Consider the following 11,166-nt stretch of genomic DNA (forward strand, 5'->3'; position numbering starts at 1 on the left):
AGCTTGGCCAATTGTGAAGATCTCCTTGAAGTATGTTTTAGCTACTTGTGCAATTTTCTAACGGGTGGTAGCATATGTACCATCATTCTTTTCTAGTTTTCAAAATTTATTTCTCTAAATTCTGAATTGGAGTGATTGGTGAAAGAAATTTGTATTTCTGTCCCCTTGTTTTAGCAGCTTTACATGAGATTTCTCCCTCCAATAGCATTCCTCCCTAAAGTAAGCATCCTCAAGTTTATTTTTCAAGACTTCAATCTGTTCTCTCTTATAATACCTTCATCTCTGAGTATTTCAAGTTGAGATGTGAGTTTGCCAATATCTTTTTTTGAATTAAATTTGTTCTATTGCCGCCATTAAATAATACGGTGCCTACAATGCTTCAATTTTTGAGCCAAAACAAACATTGCTGAGCCATCCACCCATTCCTTCCAAGCTTCGGTGATAATTACCCTAATTTCTTCTAAACCACACCACCTCTCCTGAAACTTAAATCTCTGTTTAGATTTTTCCATGACCGGATTTGTATTAAGAAGGATATGCGCATGATTTGAACCGTTTTCTGTGATCAAGACAGCGAGGCTGACAGAAAATTATCTATTCACTCACCGTTTGCAAGTGCACGATCAAGCTGCTCCCTGATTTGGTCATGTCTTCGTTGTTTATTAGTCCAGGTGAACCTTCTCCCTATCATACCGAAATCCTTCAGTCCACCACCATCAATAAAATTCACAAATTCAGAAATAGATAAAGTTGATTTTAACCTCCCCGCCTTTCTTCTCATCGAAGCTGACTATAGCATTAAAATCACTCATAATTCTAACCTTTTCAAGGAAATATTGTACAAAAGAAGAAAGTTATGTGTACTGGGTAGAATGAATTCCATCTAAATTATTTAAATGTATCCCAATCAGCCCCCAAGAATAGTTCAAAGTAGGATCAGTTACCTTGGCAGCTATGAAAAACTCTTTTTCAGCAAGCGATGTTCTCTCCTTCCATGCTAACGCCAATCCACCAGCTTTATCCGTCGGACTAACAATCCTCTAGTCCGTAAAATGACAAGATCTCAACTTACTTTTCACCAGACGAGATTGAATTTTCGTTTCACATATAAACACAATCTCAGGAGAGTGGAATTGGCATATTCTTTTAAGGTTATGAATTGTCAGAGATTTTTCTAAACTCCGATAGTTCTAGGAAAAAACTTTTATGATGAATTAAAGGAAAGGAATAAAGAAGGAAATAAAGAAAGAAATTGAGAAAGGTCAAACATTGATTTAGATGTCACAGGAATTCTATTTAAAAAAAAATCCAAGCAGACCAAATTAAAAGAGTACGTACTCCACAAAATAATGAGAATTGTGATGTAATATTTAAATATTTGAAAAATGTTAAGTATACATATAAAGAATAAAAAAATTAACTTTTGAAACGAAATCTTACTATATTTATCTTACTAAATAATTTTATTTATATATTATTATATTTAATATTTAGTTTATAATAGTTAATGCATATTTTATTTAAATGTATATTTAATGTATTTAAATGTATATTTTTACATAGAAATAAAAGAATTCAGAATAATTAATAAAAAAATTATTGGAGAATCAAAAATTGTTTTAATGTACAGTCAAATGAATGAATCACTTGAAGCCCGTATAAGAGTTGGTAATCAAAATTTTAGTAAATTATGAGTTTATTTGACGTGATGTATTACCAAATTAGGGTATCAAACTTTTGAGATAAATAAAATATTCTGATTGAATTTTTTTTTGACGAAAAATTTTTTTATTTATAGAAATAACCATACAATATTTATGGATAGAAGAAAAAATATTAAATCTGACTCTAAAAAAATAGATATTTTTTATGTGGAACTATATACTAAGAGTAAATACAAATTGCAAAAAATCTTAACAAATGAAAATAGAAATAAATTTGAATTTAAGTTTCTAAATCTATTTGTGTTGCAATATTGTGAAATATCATTTTTCTTCTTCGAATAAATTTAAATATTTTTTCAATCTAAAAATATTTCTATAAAAAAGTTTTTATCATTATATTTTTCTTCCAATGAAAAAAAGATCTGTATCACCATATTAACATCACTCATAAAAAAAATAAAAATATCACAAAAGAAGAAAAATACAAGAATATTAAAATCTAAAATTTAGGAAAAAAAATTAGAAACAAAAAAAGAAGGAGGACCGAAAATGAAAAGACAAAGAAGATAGAAAATAAAAAGAAAGAAAGAAAGAGTAGGTGAAGAAGAAAAGGAGGGAGGGCCTAAGAAAGAAAAAAAGGGTAGGGAGAAAAAGACACAAAGAAGAAAAGAAAGAAAGAGCGAATGAGCCTACAAGTTTATATTTCCATACTTACAATTTTAAAAACAAACTCTTATATTTCACAAATTGACCTTTATTAAAGTTTTAGAGAAAGGGATAAATATGTTTTTGACCTTTTGTCACGCAAACATTTAAGTCCCTAACAATTGAAAATTACATTTAAGTCACTAATTTCCTTAAAATTAGGACATTTAGATTTCTCCATCCAACTAAACTTGTGAAACGTAACAGAGATATCTGACGTGGATGCCGTTATGCTGACATGGCTATAACAGTGTTCCAAGTGGATGTGGCAAAAAGGTTTAGAGACAAAAAAGTCTCCCAACTCTAAAATGACGCCGTTCTATTCTAAACCTTAATCCTACAAATTTAGGGAATGAGTGAACGAAAATGGGGACTCTGATACTTTTCATGACCGCTGATGGTGTATCCTCGAATTCAAGGAGAAGTGGAGGATAAGAAAGACAAGAATGGTCCACTGTGAGCTCGGGGGCATGTGCATTGCATGCAAGAGATGAGAAAGACGGCGTCTCTCCAAAGAACTTTTGTAGAGTGTATGCAATCATATTCTTCTTGGGGTGTCCATCCTATATGGTAAGTAAAGAAAATTGTTGGGTTTAAATTATGATTCACCTTAAATACTATATGATTTTCAAGTTTTCTGAATTGTTGTGTAGGTAAGAAAATCGTATTGTAATTTTTTTTGTCTAGCTTAACGAACACATTGTAAGACTTGGGAGCTTTGATACAAGGATCCTGGAAGAGAAAGATATCAAAAATGTTAAAGAACATCACGGGATGCAAGAGTTGAAAAATAGAATCACTAGTTTGGAGAAGAGAATGATTGCTTTAGAGTTGAAAAAAAAAAAAGACCTAATAGAATGGTGCATTTGTGTTGTTATAGTTGCTTTGTGTTGCTGCTATACAATGCAATAATTAAGCAATGTTTAAAAAGAAAAATATGAATGCAAAGTAATTGTTTTTTTTTTTTTTTTGCTAATATGTATGCTGTAATGATTAATGCCATTTACGGTATTCATAGTCTTTATATTTTGCAGTGTTTGTGAAATGCAATGAAATTTCTTAAAATAATAGCTAATCAAATACTCGGGAACTAAAATTAAAGTTGTCAAATTAAACATCTAAGTTTAGAATTCCAAAAGAAAAAACAAGTTCACTAACAATGTATATGGTTAAATGGCATGGTACCATCTAACAAGTTTACAACATCAACAACAAAGCCTTGTCCCAATAGGTGGGGTCGGTTACATAGATCAAACGATGTCATTGAGTTCTATCATGTATCATGTCTACAAAGAGACCATTTTCATGTAAATCTCATTTGACCATCTCATGGATGGTCTTCCTAGGTCTTCCTTTACCTTTCACCCCTTGTCCATCTTCCATCTCATCCACCCTCTTGACTAGGTGCTCTGTCGGTCTTCTTCTCACATGTCCAAACCACCTGAGACGCGATTCTACCATCTTTTCCACAATAAGTGCTACTACAATTCTCTCTCTTATATCTTCGTTCCTTATTCTATTCAATCGCGTATGACTACTCATCCATCTCAACATCTCCATCTCTGCCACACTTAACTTATGTTCGTGCTCTCCTTTGACCACCCAACACTCTATACTATAAAGCATAGCCGGTCTAATAGCAGTGCGATAAAAATTACGTTTAAGTTTTAAATGCACTTTTTATCACATATAAAACCAGACGCACTCCATCATTTTGACCAACCTGCTTGGATCCTATGATTTATATCATGTTCAATCTCTCCATTATCCTGTATGATGCACCTAAGATACTTAAAACTTTTAACTTTTCGTAAGATGTTTTCTCCAATCTTCACCTCTGTATTAGAGTTTTCTCTTCGGCGGCCGAATTTATATTCCATATATTCTATCTTGCTATGGCTTATGTGCAGACCATTCACTTCTAGAACTTCTCTTCATAAATCCAACTTCTTATTTAGGTCTTCCATTGACTCTCCCATAAGGATGATATCATCGACAAAAAGCATGAACCATGGCATAGGCTCTTAGATATGCTTTGTGAGTACTTCCAAGACTAATGTGAAAATGTATGGACTTAAGAATGATCCGTGGTGTAATCCTATACCAATAAAAAATTATTCGGTCACACCACCTTGAGTCTTCACACTAGTTGTAACCCCATTTTGTTTCTTGTAAGCACATGATGTTAATCTTCTTCCTTGTTATGGTATCCACCACCTCCATAAATTTTACTGTTAGAGTGCCTATGTTTCATGTCCTAAATCTCAACCTTCTGTCCCTTTGACCTTTACCTTTACCTTTTTCTTTGTGAACTAGCTTATTTACCCTCACCCGTTCACGAAAACGTGAGAATCCTTGCTCATTTAACACTACACCCAGACACTGATGTAGCAGCTCTTACTCATTTGACACTGTACGCGAGCCATACAACGTGTTGCTTCCGGTCAACGACATAGCTTTAGCGCAATAACGCCTTTGTTCCATGTCATGAAAATTCGACTAAATTTTTATGTTGGCTGTCGAAGGCCTAACACAACCATCCTCCTTTATCTGGACTTGGGACCAACTATCTATAGCAGGTGTAGAATAGGCGGAGTTACCATCAACAAGTTTAATTTGACAAAAAAAAAAAAAAACAAGCAACACAAAATAAGTAAAATAAAAGGCAGTTATCAAGTTTGCCTTAAACTGTTACAAAACACACATTTAGCCTAAAAAAACACAGAGACACAATTCTTCATTCTTTGTAAGAGTTGATGCTGCCAATGCCTTCCTTGATGCCAATGTAGTTGCTGTTTTTAATTATGCGGGATATTGAGTCTATGTTGTGGCTTGAGAGTTGGATGGGAGTGGACCTTGGTCAAGTGGAACAGGCAGCCTGAAGATTTTCTGTTTTGGCCTAAACTTGGATGGATATAATTGAGCTCTTTTTTGGGCCACGGATGGATTTTTGGCAAGAGGCCTAAATGGAGTGTTTAATGTAGGGACCCCTACTCTATATGAAGGAGGAAGATGTATTAAGTTTCTCTAAAACTTCAACTATATCAACTGGTCTATCACTCTCTTTATCAGTAGTATCAATAATCTCAGAATTATCTACGGAGTGGTCAAAATAAATATAGAACTCATCCATCTTTAAATTTTTCATTTTATTCTCTCGCATTGCATTGATCCCTACATCCCTTATCAGATTATGCAACCTATACTCAATGTCTAGACTTGTTGGGTCATACCAGTAGACAACCTTATATGATTGATATCCTAGGCCCTTAACAAGGTTATCAAGTATCTGAAGTTGACAAAATCAATGTCCATCTTAAAACATTTCTCTACCTTACCATGCACATAAACAAGCTCACCACCACTTCTAATAAAATTATACCCCATGATAAAAAAAACTGACACCACATAGTAATCATCCATCTGGAAAAAATAAACCAATTATTTTTATCATTTTGAATAAATCAAACGTGTGTCATACTACTCAGTAAAATTTAGGCATTTTCGCACACAATTTTAGTCATATTCAAAGATAACAATTTAAAAGCAATTTTGCCCCACAAACCCTAACCAGCAACAAAATAAACCCACATTACAATATGCTTTAGACATCCATTTCCAAACCCTTGTACCAACTAAAGCCCTTCTATAAAAAATGAACTAACCATGTAAACAAAACTTACCTTCGTAGATGAAGATAGACGACAACCAAACAATGCAACCCTTTTCACCTTCTTTTTCAACGACTTCACCACGCAACAAGAAAGAAATTCGAACCTTTTTTTTAGAGGGAGAAACAGAGTATGAGTGTGACTTTTCAGTTTTGATCTTTGTTAAGGGGTTTCCTCTAAACCTTTCTGTCACATATGCGTGGGACACCATTACAGCCATGTTAGCATAGTAACATCCATGTTAGACATTTCTATTATGTTTCTGTTACATTTCACAAGTTCAGTTGGATGGAAAGATCTAAATATCCTAATTTTGTGGAGATCAGGAACTTAAAAAATTGCATTTTCCAATCTTCATAAACTTAAAAATAAAAATTTGCATGACAAAAAGTCAAAGACCTATTTATCTTTTTTCAAAATTTTATAAACTCCAAAAATTTCAGATGGAGCTTTCAAGCTTGAATGCTTGATTATCTTATTCAGGAATATGGATGGAACCAACAATCACTCGGCAAGAAAAAGGTTGAGGGCGGATTTGCAAATACCTAAACCAAAATAATGTCTACAGCATTGAATGATACATCCAAAATAAAACCAGCATCATATGAAAGGATGAAATTTAAATTACATTTCCATGTATTTAATCATGATCCTCTACAAAGAAAAATGTCATCTATATATTTTATGAAGCTGTTCTTTCAACTTTTTAAAAACTCTTGTCACAATCAAGAGGTAAGACAAAAAGGGCAAAATAAATCATGCAATTAAGAACACCAATGGCTGCAACACATCATTGTGAAAATGCATAGTATATCTCAAAATTGGAAGCATGTAAACTAAAGAAAACTCCAAATTCTAGCAGTTCAAATCTTAGTTTGCTGCTTCCACCACCATTTCGCAGAGACCCTACACCAAAACCAAACCAATCAATTGAATCCCAATCTTGTACACCAAGAAAGCAAGGTGACAACAAACCATCGACACCGAAAATTCTGCAGCTATGACGCAGAAATCAATGATTTCACATCCTAAGCAATGAGATAAAGATTGGTTCTGAAAATTGCTGCAGCAAAGATGTGCAAAGATGATTTGATATTCCAAGAAAGGAGAAGAGATCAATTGACATGGAAGATTGCTGCCACAAAGAACAAATGGCCAAACTCTGCTCAACGAAGCTTGTGACTTCAGTAACTCGCTATCTTCCCTTTGTCTTAGGCTTCTTGGGCGATAATAAGGTAGTGCGAGGGTTATCTGTGTTATGTCCGAAAGAATTCTTCAATGGTCCATATTCTGCTTCATCATCGTCGCTGTTGATGTCATTTGGAGTATTCCTATTCTGGTATCCCCTTCGCTGCAAGAGGAAGACATTGAAGTAGTAACTCACTAAATCTTCCCTGCTCTTTGTAGGAAACGATTTGAAAATTTGTTCCCAAAAACATGTCTCATGTGAAAGAGGGTTTGCTTTCACCACATCCTTAAACTTCTTCTCTTCGTCTTCGGTCCACAATCGCCTAACATCTTCCCCTGTCTTGTGTAAATTCCACATGTAAAATGCATCACCCAATTCTAGCTTAAGTTTAGCCCTTTTCTGAGCAACATGGAATTGGATACACTCAACAGAACCTTGAAATTGGCAGCCACATGAATCTTTTCTTCCAGCTCCGATGGGATCCCTTTCGATAAGATTGGTATTCACCTTTGCTGCTGGCCATATTTGGTTTCCAAACCATTTTGAATCACTCTCAACAGCCATGCCAGTCCATTCAGGAACTTCAGCTTGATGGGCCGGGCCAATAGGAATGGGCATGGTGGCAGGTACATCAAGTGACCATTTCTCAGCACTAGAATGAGGAGTTGGACTTCTCTCGGAACCTCCCTCTGTTCCTCCAGCATGTGAAGAGCCATCACCAGATGTTGATTTCTTGTCAGTTTTTAATCTCTCCCTAAGATTGTAGTTTGCCCCAACCTGATCATCATACATGCAAGGATGCATCCTCTGACCCTGACCATGACAAAATATATTAGTTTTGATTTCATGTCACATAAATTTTTATTTTTTAATGGTAACAGGTAGCACAATCGCATCAATTAGACGAACATTCAGTATATATCATCTGAAAAGTAAGCATTCATTTCTACCAAGAACTTCCGGATTGATGGTTACTTGATGCGTAATTAATTGTTGAATAACGAGTTAAAAAATAGCTAAAAAATCGATTTACCATGTTCATTCTTTCAAAAAGATAGCTTGCAAAATTTAGATAATGTCCGCAAACTGTAATATAATCATGTTGATATAAATTTCAAGTTGAGAGAAGAATAAATTCATTACACAAGACCATGTTAGAGCACAACAATTGTAATTGTACGTTTGGTTTGCATTTTCATTTTCTGTTTTTATTTTCTGAGTTTTTTATTTTCAGGATTTTGTGAAAGAAAAAGAAAAAACTGTGAAAGCAATAAAATCCAATATTTCACATCCTGTTTTCTCTTATTTTCTTCACGAAGTTCAGAAACGAGAAAACGCTGAAAATGAAACAGAAAATAAAAAGTGCAAACCAAACACACAATAAGTTTTCCTGCCTTTCTTTATTCAGTTCTGTTTTCTTCAATATTTAACAAAAGAAGCAGAACAACAGATAAATAGAATTAGAAATGTAAAGGTAAAAAAAATAATTAAACTATAGAGGACTCCCGGACTAAATTTAAGCACAACAATGTAACTATGAAAGCAGAGAGTACACACAAAAAGGACCAAAATTTTGAATCTTATAATACAAAAACAGCATCCATATTCCATATACAAATAGAATTAACTACAAATGCCAAATTATGAGAGGGCCAACCTCAGGAAAAATGGTAACAATTTACAAAGATACAAAAATTTCGAATTGCAAGAGGCATTAAATAAGTTAAACATTTAGGGAAAAGTATGCATTCACGGTTGGTTTTCATGGAATTGTCTCAGAAATAAACAATGTCATTAGTTATCTGCATGAAAAATTAACAGCTCATATTTTCAGGATTACCTGCCAACTAGGGTGATCACTTTTCAGATATACAGCTTCCCGGAGCAACAAAGCCTGCTTCCAGATCTCTTCACTACCATATGACTTCCACTTTGACTTTTCGGGCATTGAACCCATAGCAGGATCACAAGGATTCTCAGCCCTATCAAGAATCCAGTGCAGCATTTCTGACATAGACTCTCTCTTCCTCTTTCGACCAGAGCTCCCCTTATTAACACTATCTTCATCGCCACTATCACACCTCTTGCCACCATCCGAAACTCCAGTCATGCTGTTTACTGCATCAGATATATCCGCTACTGATGTTTTACTTCCATTCAAATTGTTGAGTCTATCCATTGCATAATTACGGCTGCATAAGTTTCCAACACTAGCCACATTTGTCTTCCGGTCCAGTGAGTTCAAATCAACAATTTTCTTGGAACCACTGAGCTCTGGATTCAAGCACCTAACTCTATTAGTTCTACACAACTTTCTCCCATCTAGTAAGTCGCACACACTCTCGATACTATCTCCCGCCTCTTCTTCGCTGCAAACATCCAACAATATATCAGCCTGCAACTCCATTAGCCAACCAAAACAAACCCTACCAAACACCAAACCACACTCAGGGAAGAACTCACTATGAGAAATATTCTTCAGCCATGTCTCTAGTGTAATCAAATACCTACTTCAAGCAAGTTCCACAGTGGAACCAACATTCACAAGTTCCCCAACACAATCCAAAAACCTATTCTTACAAACATCATCGGTGCAACCCTTCTCCTTCACCAAAACTTGAATAGCTTACAAAATCCACAACCATTCCAGGCCTAGATCCCATTCAAAAAAACACACAGGAATTTATCAAAACAACAATACCTTAAATGCATAAGTGCCAACTTCACCTTCAATATCTCCTATGAGCTTTTAGCAAATCCAAGGCAATCCAGCATCGACCACCCTGCCATGTATATATCAGATTCAAATCCATAAACTCAAAGCATCATGCTAAAAAGGTTCCATTTTTAACTTTTATACACCAACAAAAAAACAATAAAAGAAAGAAACAAATAAACTTCTGTATAAAGAAAAAGACTAGGTAGTGAAGCATTCAAAGTGAGGATTCAGAAGAAGGTACCAATTAAGAATCATACAATAGTTCTTTCTTTCTTTCTCTCTCTATACCTAGATGTGTAGATATAGAGAGAGAAAGAATTTTAGGGTGTCCCGCGCTTTGTTTCTCTCTCTAGGAAAGAAAACCTTAAATTGCAGATGACATCTGTGGGAGAAGGAAGAGAAAGAAAGATAGTGAAGGGGCCAAAGTTCAAGTTTTGAACAGACACAGACCCTCTTCTTCAAAAATCCAAGTATTTTTGGTTTTCAAAATCTCAAAATAATTTGCAGAAAAATAAGTTATAGAAAAAAGGGTTTTCTTTCTTTTTTTTATTTTTTCCCAAACCAATGAGATTCTAGGTTTTCAAGTTTCAATTAGAGTAAAAAAAAGATTCAATTTTATTTTTCAATGGAAGTGGAAAAAATAGTTTTGGGAGAAAAAAAAATAAAAAGAAAGAAAAGAAAGAGAATGGAAGAAAAAGAAGGCATACCTGTGTATAGAGGGGGAGAGAGTAGGAGAAAAAGAGTAAAATTTGTAGCCCTATTGTGACCCTCTATTGACCTTTTGCATCCACCTTACTCTTAAATGATGGTTGATGGAGATAATGGTATTGTATTTTTAGCCCTCAAAACCTTGTTTATATAAAAATATTTCTTTTGAGGTGGAAAAGGAAAGGATGGATATAGATCTAGTTTCAAAATTATTTTACAATAAAATAAAGATATTAAAATAGATTTGATTAAATTTCAAAAACAAAAATCAGAAGATACAATTTTAATTTTAAAATTGGTGAATACAATTTTAATTTTAATCTTGACACTTGTCTAAGCGGACTAGTGAATTAACTACTACACTAATTAATTTGATTGAATACAATTTTTTTAATTAAACAATATAAACTGGTGAATACAATTTCTATAAATAATTGTTTAACAAAAAAAAATCAGAAATATTGATTTTTATTATCTATATCAATGAATATCATACTATACATCTAGGGG

The 11,166-nt window shown here is 34.0% G+C and overlaps 1 protein-coding gene across 7 annotated transcripts; it reads right to left on the bottom strand.

Annotated features, from left to right (window-relative positions):
- Positions 1–6,643: 6,643 nt before the first annotated feature.
- Positions 6,644–10,763, bottom strand: LOC130977010 (AT-rich interactive domain-containing protein 1-like). 7 transcript variants are annotated; one of them, XM_057902005.1, is made up of 4 exons: positions 10,656–10,763; positions 9,931–10,012; positions 9,070–9,598; positions 6,644–8,042 (listed from the first exon to the last, which is right to left on the bottom strand). In XM_057902005.1, exons 2-4 carry the CDS (start codon positions 9,939–9,941, stop codon positions 7,236–7,238), a joined length of 1,347 nt encoding a protein of 448 aa, XP_057757988.1. In that variant the 5' UTR covers positions 9,942–10,012; positions 10,656–10,763; the 3' UTR covers positions 6,644–7,235. The 7 variants fall into 7 exon arrangements, with proteins under 7 accessions (XP_057757988.1, XP_057757986.1, XP_057757990.1 ...); XM_057902003.1 differs by lacking the exon at positions 10,656–10,763 and adding an exon at positions 10,190–10,561 and having other exon boundaries at positions 9,693–10,012; XM_057902007.1 differs by lacking the exon at positions 10,656–10,763 and adding an exon at positions 10,206–10,560.
- Between the last annotated feature and the right edge of the window lie 403 nt (positions 10,764–11,166).

This window comes from Arachis stenosperma, chromosome 4 (genome assembly GCF_014773155.1).
Source record: "Arachis stenosperma cultivar V10309 chromosome 4, arast.V10309.gnm1.PFL2, whole genome shotgun sequence".
Lineage (NCBI taxonomy): Eukaryota > Viridiplantae > Streptophyta > Magnoliopsida > Fabales > Fabaceae > Arachis > Arachis stenosperma.

Bases quoted from the DNA above. Each gene is read 5' to 3' on its own strand.
- LOC130977010 (XM_057902001.1), bottom strand. From the start codon at position 9,636: ATGGAGTTGCAGGCTGATATATTGTTGGATGTTTGCAGCGAAGAAGAG. The intron at 8,043-9,069 runs GTAATCCTGAAA...TGTCATGGTCAG, and splicing joins GTGATCACCCTAGTTGGCAG to GGTCAGAGGATGCATCCTTG.